This window comes from Manis pentadactyla, chromosome 13 (assembly GCF_030020395.1).
Source record: "Manis pentadactyla isolate mManPen7 chromosome 13, mManPen7.hap1, whole genome shotgun sequence".
NCBI lineage: Eukaryota > Metazoa > Chordata > Mammalia > Pholidota > Manidae > Manis > Manis pentadactyla.
The window spans coordinates 252,533-263,445 of NC_080031.1; the positions used below are offsets into that span (position 1 = coordinate 252,533).

Consider the following 10,913-nt stretch of genomic DNA (forward strand, 5'->3'; position numbering starts at 1 on the left):
GATGCTTGGAAAGGACAGTGCAAAGGTCAGGCTGCGTCACTGCTGAGCCAGGTCAAGTTGTCCAGCAAAGACCCAGCAAAAACATGCTATTTTCCATGAGATGAGGGCTGTTTCCTCAGCAAGGTCTCATCAGACACCACACGTTAACCTATTATTCTTCAGGAACAGGGCGCTTGTTCACGTTCGTGTCTGCTCGGCAGCAGACAGAGAAACGAGATCTGGTTGTATAGAGACAACACACCTACATACAAAGCCTGTAACTCAAGAGGGGTAAACCCCAAAACATTGTGGAAGAAAGCACTAAGGTGAACTCCATGGTTGACAAGACATTTTATTGACATAAGGCTGTATGTATGTCTCCAGTTCACTTTCCTAAGCGACCATACAACTGACGTCAACTGCCCAGCATGAAAAACTCCTGCAATGCACACTCCAGGCCATAGGACCAAAGCAAACGGAACTGCTGCCCAAGACAGGGGGCTGTAGAAGGGCCACAGGAGGCTTGTTTCTTAAAAGTAGTAAAATCCTTCCATTGTGTCAAAGGGAGAATGAGATGCAGTCTGGTTCCTCTGATGACTTGCTGACACAGCGCACCAGAGGACAGCTCTCAGAAAGCCACTGAACACATTTTTATTGAGCACCAACTATATACCAGACACGGACGGAGGCACCAGAATACAGCAGAGACAAGATGGACAGACCTCCCTGCCCTTGCAGAGCTCCTGGAACTTACACTCTAGAGACATCAGGACAGGAAAATCAATCCATGGAGAAAACCACCAAGATATGAGCCAAAGAGCAAGTTCTCTGAGGCAACAATGGGATCCCCTATAGGGGAAGCCAGAAACAATGAGGCCCCCAAGCGGTCACCCAAAAAGACAGGGCCCCATGGAGCCTCCTGATCCACACTGGGGTCTGCCCTGGACCACAGTCTGGGGACAGGGAGATTGGTGCACAGAGCCCCTGGGGGGACCACCATGTCATGTGTCTGTTCTTCAGGTTTCTGAATGGCATGATTACAGTCACAACCAAGCAAATAAAACCCAAACAACCAATATGTGAACCCTGAGCTTCCACATTCCCTTTTCATGTTAGACCCTAACGCAGACCATCATTACCCAGGAAAATGTAGCTTTCATTACAGTTACATCTCAATGTGTCTCCCTAATGGTTTATAAAGTAAGGTATTCTAAATCACGTCCTTTTAACTTTGGAGTGAGGGAAAGGCAGATATGTGTGAACATTAAGAGAATCACTCCACACCATGTCTGGTCCAAACCCATTCACGTTTGCTCAGGAATATTAAGTGGCCAGGGCCAAACAACAGTGAGAACCAGGAGCCCAGGAGATGCTGGATAAATCATTAGGAGGTAGTCAAGGAATGACTGTACCAAGTGCCTGGAATTGGTCACAAACTATAAGAATGGTGTAAATGTAGTTATCCCAACAAGGAAGGCGTGTAAAAACAATCCCGTTTCATCATTAGAAAGAATCAAGTCACAGGATTTTGATTTCTTGCCATTTGCTTGAATGAGGTCTTGAAGGTTTTCCATTTTTTTCTCCACCCAGTTTAAGAAAACACTGCCTAGAAATCTGCAGTAAGAATTTAGTAAAGTCTTTTCCCTCCTGTTCCTCATTATGTCAACGCAAGCACTAGAAAAACGCCAAACAAAATTGTTAGTGGTACAGAAGGTCCATGTGCATCTTAAGCATGATAACAAGGATCCAAAAGCCTAAGACCATGAACTTTTCACTACAGCCCAACTCTTTACTCTGCCAGGATAACCAAAGGTTAAAACTTTAACAACTGATTAAAATCCAAAAATAACCCATAGGAATCATATTCCTCCCCAGCCCTAGACATGGAACTAAGAAACGGCCTGCTCGATGGTGGGCCAAGCATGCACAACACAGAGGGGCCCAAGCGATCAGGGAGATTGGCAGCCTTGTGCCCTGTGTCACGGTCCTGCCCACGGAACCCACATGTGACCCTGTGGACCAGAGAGGAGGCTGCACGGCAGCAAGCGGAAGGGCGTACCGCTGATGGCTTCCTGCGTGAAGTACCTGACATCCACGTCTTCATCCTGGCCTAGCTTCTGTAGTACTGGCTCAACGTCCTCCTGCAAAGCACTAAGACCCAACAGCAGCGTGTGAGCGGCACGCTTCCAGCCAGAGAAGTGCCCTGCAGTACGGACACATGCTCCACGGTGATGATCACAGCTTAGAATAAAAAACTATAAAACGTCTATAATGCACACTCAACAAGCACTAACTAATTTCTCAAGCTCTCAGCAGAATTTGCTGCAGACAATGATCTACACGTACAGAGCTTAAATGTAAAAGTCAGACTGGAAAACCCTCAAAAATGGTTATTTTCTTTAAATAAACCCACACTTTAGGTAAAGTGAAAATCACTGAACTTAGTTTTAGCTTACTCCCCACTACATGGTAAAAATTTTAATCTACTTCTTAAACAAGAATAATACTGAACTCTCACTTGGCATCTAGAATCGGTCCAATTCTCTGCAGAGATTTGGCCACGTTGAAACGGACATTCGCTACTTGGTCTCCTGCCATTTTCAACACGATGGGCAGCATCTGCTTGGTGGTCACTTCCTGACCGCAGGCTTCAGACAGCGCCTAGAAGGAGGAGTAAGATGGCACACTCACAACACTTCCAAACGTAACTCCAGACTCTAAAGAGACAAACTACTATTTAATAAGAAAATAACTAACCAACAGGAAAATGTCTCTATTTTAGGCATCTAAATGAGGGAAACAAGGAAGAATTCAAATAACCCCGTAACTAGAAGAATCCACAACCCACCACTCACTACTGTAGATTTTAACAAGAATTGGAGACCTGACATTTTCTCTCCTGTCCAAATTAACCAATGTAATAAACAGATTCCAAACAGAAGTCAATGCACACAAAGATACAGTCCTGAATAACTGCTTTAGTACCTGGCTTAGCAGTAATAGCTATGCAATACTTCCATTAATGCAGAATAAAGTGGTCATTCTATGCAAGTAATTGGGATCATTTGCCATTACTAACACCTTGGGAATGATGGTATTTTGGGCCCACTCGGCACCAAATTTCTGCACTAGCTTCGGAGGGTGCTGGTGGCAGCTTCATGGACAGCACACACTACGGGAGGGGAAGGGCACACTGTCAGGTGAGGTGACCTAGTTCATTCACAGCATCACCCCAGGAACAAACTCTCCAAGCTCAGGCACACTGCGAGGGCGAACGTGCTCGGCTGTGACTAATGACTCACTGATTTGGTCTTACCATAGTTTTACAACATACATGTCCAAGAAGAAGGAGGCACTGAGCTCATTATGGGCATCACTAATTAAAGGACAGATGCTGAATGCTTCCTATGTGCTCCACGTTACAGAGAGTAGTAAGGGACTTCCCCCAAAGATCTCCAGCCAGCCGCACAGCATGGCACACGGCTATCACGAAGGAGGATGAAACTGCAGTGCAGCTCGCGGGGAGAGAATGGGGGTCAGGGAAGAGAGGCCTTCAGTGGGCTGGGAGGATCTGGGGATTCGTGTGCTTACAGAGAAAAGGAATCCCTGGAGAGGGCAAAAAAATTTAACCAGGGTACAAAGAGAAAAACTGAAATGTGAGACTATGAGGTTGGGCAGTTAGGGTGGACCCAAAACACGGACCATCTTGAAAGCTAAATCTAGACTTTGTAAGGAAAACAATGACAGGTTTTTGAAAGCAGAGCTGTGGCCCAATGACCAATAGGGGGTTTAACAAGGTTACTACAGCCACAGCAAGAAGAGCTGTGGAGACAGACAGTGGAGGTCGTGCAAAGGCCACTGTGGTCGTCCCCACGACAGCGAATAAAAACTTCAGAACAATTTGCCTCTTTTTCCTTGAAATGCTGATACTGGGACATGTGAAACATCTTCTGTGAGTAGTGTGCCTGCTTTAACATCTAGTGATTCCCTGTAAGGCCATGTGCCAAAGACGTCATAAACATAGGCGATAAAGGCCTGAGCTACTACTGTGTCCGCAACAAAGAGTTGCTCTGTGTGACCCTGAACAAGGCTGGCCTGGGGATCCTGCACCCTGCAGGCCCAGTATACTCAAGACGAGAGCTAGACCACAGCCCTGGGGGCGGATATGGACCCTCACTGTGCTTCCCTCCAGGCAGCCCAAACCTCCTGGGGACAGGATGGGCAAGAACAGCCATCCAAGACACTGCCCCGACCCTGGGCGATTGCACAAGGCTTCCAGACAGGAAATGTCCAGCTCTTCTAGTCTGCGGATGCTTTTAGGCAATGCCATTGACGAGCACAGGGAAGACAGCACAGCCAGGAACCACGTAAGTTAGCACCAACATGCAACCTGACCAACGTCCACGGAAGAGGCAAGCAGCCCTCCAAGGAGCGGGCCCAGGTCACTGCCTCTCCCGTTAATACAAACTCCTTCCCATCACAGTCACAGTCCTTGTTTTGGGCACCAGCTTCACCCCACCTCTCCCTAAGGTACAGTGAGAGCATGCGCCTTCTCTAATTCTGCGCTTTAATCTGAGGTTTTCCCACCCGAAGGCCGCCGGCAGGGGTCTCGCTGCCAGGGTTCCAGCCCTGGGCAGGTGCTCAGCCTCGGCTCAGACCTTAGCGGCACTCGGCCGTGCCCGCCACGCGCCCGCCCTGCTCTCGGCTCCCGGTTCTGCTGCCAGGAGAACGCGCACGGTCCGCAGCTCCGCCCGCTCCCGCCCCGCCGCCCGGCCCCGCGCGCCCTCCCTCAGCAAGAGCTCCGAGTGGCTGACACCTTCGTGTGCTGACTCCATTTTCCTTCTCCCACAAAAAAATTAATTTCCTTCTAAATTCCTCCTGCTCAGTACTGTCCACTCAACTATGGCAAGAGAGATGAGTGATAACTTTCTTCCTTATACCTCTGGATTTTTACAATATTCTTTTAGCAGTTTAATGACAAGGAAAAAAAGTCTCAAAGATAAAACTCATCAGTGATCAGTACACAGCTGTTACGTACAAGGCAAAACAATACAAAACGTGACTGAGTACAGAACAAGTTCAGGGCTGAAAACTCATTGGCTCAGAGAATGCTTACGCCGCCCACGTCAGTAAGACAGAGGGCACAGGGGTCTCTCTCGCTCCCAACTGCAAGAAAAAATCGGAGACAAGAGGAAGGAGTAATTAATTTACAGAGAGCAATCCTACACAGAAAGGGTGTCAGGAGTTTGGTTCTTTGTGGAAAATTAGGGCTTTAAAAGTTCTTCAAAATAAACCTAAAATGCCAGCTTTAAAAGAAAGCATAAAGTGACCTGCTGGGACATGTCATTCCAACTAATACTGAATATGTATCAGAAATAATAGAAACACTTTTTTTCTAAATAGAATCGAATTTCTTCCCTATGCTTTGCCAAACTTAAGTTTCATTTAAAAAGAAGTATAAAAAGGTAACTTTAGAAGACAAGAAAAAAAGTCTTCACAGTCCAGTTTGAAACACTGAAATTATCTACATATATACATATGCTTTTATATAAGATTTGCATATTTTTTCACATCCCCTCCTCTTCACACTCTCTTAACCCTATGATTTCCCATATGATCCAAATAAGCCCTTAACAAATCCACTTGCATGTACATGCAGACGTATATAGTCCCAGTCCTCACGAATACCCAGGTATAAGCACCTGCAGAAGAACAGATACACTCAATGCATAAAGTACATAAGATACTACAGACATTAATCAGGGTGCCTATCGTATCCACCAGATTAGAGAACAGCTCACACAGGACAGCATGAGCTAAGCTCCCAGGGCCTCATCTGAACAGGCCTGACCACACTGAGCTGCCGGGTCTGGACACGGGGACTGGCACTGAACAGCACAGGTACAGAGGGCACCCCTCCCACCCATTGGTGCATGGCAGACAAGAGCAGACCTTGGACCTGAGACCTTGTCAGAAAGTCAAATGCTGACAAGTTAGCAGGTAAAGTGGTTTTATGGAAAACAACTGTCTTGTATATTTTGGTAAGCAGCAGTACCAGCTTGCAGTGGTAACAGTTTGTGGCACTGGAAGACAAGGATTCTGTGACTGTTGAAGTTAATTATATTTTAAATGCAAAGAGAAGATAAACTATGAGAACCTACATCCTAAATGCTGTCCCATCTGACCCTGCCCTGAGCTTGCGGTTTGCCCTCTCTCAGCACCAAGCTTCAGTAGCCAGGGTACTGGCCATGTTTCACCAACACCAGAAATTGGCCCCGGTCCCAAGTCGTAGCTGATGTCTCTCTTTCCTGGACTCCTCTACTGCACCACTCTGTACCTCCCCTCCATGGTGCCAAAGAAGGAAAGCAGCCTGTTCTCCCCCAGGCCTTTCCTCCCATTCCAGTCCCTGTGCAGCCCGGTTTATGACGGCCAAAGACACCAATGGTGAACGGTCCAACAGAAGGGTTTGGGGTAAGAAAAGAGTGCATTTATAAAAAAGACAGTCTGAAAATAATGTAGTAGAATGCGAAATAAATAGGACAAAGATATTGTTTAATGGAGAGAGTAAAATTTAAGATAGGAAGAAATTGGTGGTAACTAGAAATGTCACACTTGTGCTCAGAGGAAGCTACCCAGACTTTACACAAAGCCCTTCTTCATCACTGTATATTTCTGGCAAGTATGTGGTCAGATTAGGGTTCCCTTCTAAAAAGGAAATAAATGACAAAAAGGGGTACATGCAGAAACACAGGCCTTCCATGATAACTTGTTTTTCACTTACTTACTTACCATGGTCCACAAGCCAGGCCATACACAAAGAGTTCAGCTTCTCATCAAAAAATTCCACACCCTATGGGCAGAGAAGATCCCATTAGTATCTATTGCCAAAGTCTGGGAATCACAATGGCCTCTCTGTATCGCACCAAAGTGACCTGAAAGCTGAAAACCTGTATCCAAATTCGCTGAATTCATGAACCAGCCAGAAAAGGAGTGCTACAGCATTTGATTCATAAACTGCAGATCTACTCTACTAGGTAGAAATCATGAACAAAAGTGTAAGTGAGGCAACCCAGGCCCTGCTAGATGGAAGGGAACAGGGTGGCCAGGGGCCAGATATGGTACCTGTGGACAATCTGCCAAGCAATCTCTACATATTTGTAAAAATGAAATATCAGGAAATTACCTGTCAATAATATTAACAATTGTCAAATTTTTTCTCTCTTTAGTACCACAATAAAGCCTTAAGAAGAAAGAAACTGACATCAAGACACAGAGACAGCCCCAACTAAAGACAATCTTTTTGGGATGCCAGGAGAAAGCAGGCACAAGACCTCAGGGGAAGCAGCCCCAGCACAGGGTCACGGGGTCTCAGGACACAGGGGCAGCCATCCTGGCGGTCCCAGCTCTGCCCCTCCTGTCACAGGGTGGGGACATGCTCCTGCAGACCTGTCACTGGGGGATTTCGCACCACGCAGGCAAATGCTGTGATATATGTTTTTAACTTTTATTTCCTGATTTTTGTGTGGTGGTAATTACATTTCTTCACCGTGGTTCACAGCCAAGCCATCCATAAAGTTTTTTATAAGTTTTTGAAATAATTTTATAAATACCTGTTATAAAAATCTTTACAGATTAAAGAAAGAATAAAATACACAATACTAACAAGACATTGAAGTTGTGTTAACAAAATGTTTGTGACTGATGCATGTCACCCCTGCCACACAGGTGTGAATCAGTCACAGCCCCCACCTGCCTTGCCTCCATGCTCCTCGACAGAGCCACCAACTTCCCAGGTCTAAGAGGAGAAGATACTGAGATTCACCCTCCCTTTTAGACAGTTATTTCCATCTTGAACAAAGCTTTCCACTCTGCAGAGGTGACCCATGACAGTCACCAGCAAAGAACAGGAAATAACCCTCAGCAGTGACAGAGGAAAAAAAGGGTGACAAGGTGACTCTGCCTAAGCCTTTCCTGATCTCTTTCGCATCTGTCTTGAGTAGGACACTTCAAATTTTATAAAACAGGTATGTGTAAGATGGATTTCATAAACAAAATATTCCAAATTTAGCATTACAAATTCAGTGGGCCAAGAAAAAAACCTGTATGCTGTGCTCTGGAAGGATGGAAGTGGGGCTGGGAGAGGGTATGTAAACTGCAGGATGTTGGCTGGGCGCTGACTGACATTATGAGTTTTCTCAGCAATACCAAGGTATTCCTTTACTCAACGCTCAAAAAATGTTAAGGGCCTCACTAATTTAGGCCTATTAGGGTTGACAATGGAAATAAAATGCTGAGCACATTCCCTGTGTTTAAAGAGATCACATGTCCACGTCCCCAACCAGATGCTGACAGAGGGGTAACACACCGTCACAGGTCGCACCAACAGGGTTAGGGTCTGTCAGACTTGGACCTGTCCAGGGCACTTATGTGGCTGTAAAACCCAGCACTGAAATTTTCATTTACATAGTTATCAGTTAAGAGCACAACTAATCATGAAACTTAAACAGTAACAGATAATATGATAATGCAGACTTCGGCCAAAAAACTAGCATTCAAAACCTCAATACTCCTTTTCTGCATAGTGATTCCTCGACATCTTTAGGCAGAACAAAGGAAAACTGGAAACCAGGGACATTTTTACCTAGAATACAGGCAAGAAAGGGAAGCTGCCCTGAGCAAAAATTAAAGCTGACTTATCTCAAAACCATACTCCCTTTTCTTCTCGATTAAATATTCCTTAAGCTACAAAGCCGTTAAATATCACAAACTATGTTACATATACCAGGAAACATAAATCCTTATCTGGCCTTGCTTTCAGGTGGCAGTGAGGTGACATGTGTTCCCATAATATCTTTTTCTTAGAAGTTAATGCACTAATACAAGTAAAAGCTATTCTATAGGCAGCTCGGACAGACCACACTTCCATGCGTCTGAACATACACAACCGCGCACGCTCTCTGGGCCTCCCCCAGACACGGCGAGGCTGCCGTGCTCCCTGAAGCTGCCCCTTCCTTCGCAGGTCCTGCACTCTCCAGCTGACCCGCCAGCAGCGGCATACACTCAGCGGGGGCCAGCCGGGCCTCCCACTTGGCGTCTTCAGCCAGCTCCACGATGGCAGGAAGGAGAGATTGAGAGAGCTGACGAATTCCAATCGCTTCGTTTACACACTCCAGATTGGAGACGATATTCAAGCGGACTTCAGGACACTGCAAGCACACAAGTTCCAAAAGAACACACATGAAATTCAAGTCATCTGCCCATGTTCTCCTACTGTCATGATCAGGTAAAAACACCTGAAAAAATTTTGAATTGGGAAGTATTGACTCGGGTGAAAGAAAGTATAGCCTTGAAATAAATACTTCACACTGAGGACACAAACAACTCAAAGCACACAAATCAAACTGATCTTTACCAGAACTCTCAATGAAAAGTCTATAGGATGGCAAAGAGCATAGGCTCTGGAATCAAATCACATGCATTCAAATCCCAAATCTGCCATTGCTGAGACTTTGGGTGACGTATTTTACCCCTCTGTGCCTCAGCTTCCCCACCTGTAAAATGAGGATAAGAAGCCCTACCTCACCAGACTTTTGTGACGGTTATATGTAATAGTACATGCAAAGCATTTATGATCATGTCTGGCACATAGTACTACTCAATAAATGGTAACTAGCATTATCATTTTGATACCATTATAATTTAAATTTAAATGAAAGAAACTTATAAAACAAAGATACACTTGCTTTAAAGAGAAGAAACTACTGTGTATCAGCAGGAATCAGGCAGAGGTTGGACAGACACTTTTAGGTCTGCACCAATGGCAACTTGTGCCCATTTTCTGAGGAGCTTGTAACCCCAGATCCAAACACAGGGATTGTCTGTAGTTCAAAATAAGTTACTTTTTTTTTAATCCCTTTATCCTAGTTTTGGGTTCTGTTCTAGTGAAACCCCAGATCCAAACTAAACCAAGTTACCAACTATCAAAGGCATTAGAATTTATAGCCAAACTCACCTCATCCTTTAACTGAGCTAAAATAAGAGGTAGAAGATGTTCAATGGTATTCTCTCTGCCCAAGATTGTAAATAATCCCATAATTACGGAAGCTAAAGCTGATTTTTCATGTTGATTTGTATCAGATACTAATTCCTAAAATAAAATTAAAATTAAAAGCTTTTCATTTTTGTTAAGACCACCCCAAGGAATTTAAAAAGACAGCATTCTTTCAGTGTTGATTAGCTGATCACATTTCCTCAGACCATCTATTAAATAATGTAAACCTATGTGGCAAAAAGCATTTCACAATTACAAAGCACTAATAAGTGGTAAATAAGAATGTCACACATTAACATAGCTGTCCCATTCATACCTTGTGCACCTTAAACTCAAAGAGCATTAAGGTAAAACAAAAAAATTTAAGGTAGGGCAGAGTAAAACAAAAAGTAAAGTTAGCTTCACCTTAATGTAGGGCAGAATCTGAATCAAAATTATGCCCTCTAGAAGGGGCAGAAGATGGTGGCGTGAGTAGAGCAGCGGAAATCTCCTCCCAAAACAACATATATCTATGAAAATATAACAAAGACAACCCTTCCTAGAATAAAGACCAGAGGACACAGGACAATATCCAGACCACATCCGCACCTGAGAGAACCCAGCGCCTCGCGAAGGGGGTGAGATACAAGCCCCGGCCCCGCGGGAGCCGAGCGCCCCTCCCCACAGCTCCCGGCGGGAGAAGAGCAGGCAGAGCGGGAGGGAGACGGAGCCCAGGGCTGCCGAGCACCCAGCCCCCGCCATCCGGGCCAGAGCGCAGGGAGCTCGATACTAGGAAAGCAGGGCAGCAAGAACAGTGAGCAGGCACTGGAGGCCGGGCGACAGAGGACATAAGAAAAGCGCGCGACCATTTTTTTTTTTTGCTTTTTTGCTGTTTTGTTTTGGC

At 45.3% G+C, this 10,913-nt stretch overlaps 1 protein-coding gene across 1 annotated transcript; it reads right to left on the reverse strand.

Moving 5' to 3' along the window:
• Positions 1-5,248: 5,248 nt before the first annotated feature.
• On the reverse strand, positions 5,249-10,469 carry PPP2R1B (protein phosphatase 2 scaffold subunit Abeta). The gene is made up of 5 exons (XM_057490662.1): positions 10,436-10,469; positions 9,992-10,126; positions 9,011-9,185; positions 6,769-6,828; positions 5,249-6,684 (listed from the first exon to the last, which is right to left on the reverse strand). The coding sequence occupies exons 2-5, from the start codon at positions 10,070-10,072 to the stop codon at positions 6,608-6,610; spliced, it is 393 nt and encodes a 130-aa protein (XP_057346645.1). The 5' UTR covers positions 10,073-10,126; positions 10,436-10,469; the 3' UTR covers positions 5,249-6,607.
• Between the last annotated feature and the right edge of the window lie 444 nt (positions 10,470-10,913).

Excerpts from the sequence above, each read along its gene's own strand:
- PPP2R1B (XM_057490662.1), bottom strand. The coding sequence starts at position 10,072 with ATGGGATTATTTACAATCTTGGGCAGAGAGAATACCATTGAACATCTT. Across the intron at positions 9,186-9,991 it reads TAGCTCAGTTAAAGGATGAG|TGTCCTGAAGTCCGCTTGAA; the intron begins GTGAGTTTGGCT and ends GTGTGCTTGCAG. Across the intron at positions 6,685-6,768 it reads GGCCTGGCTTGTGGACCATG|AAGGGAACCCTAATCTGACC; the intron begins GTAAGTAAGTAA and ends TTTCCTTTTTAG.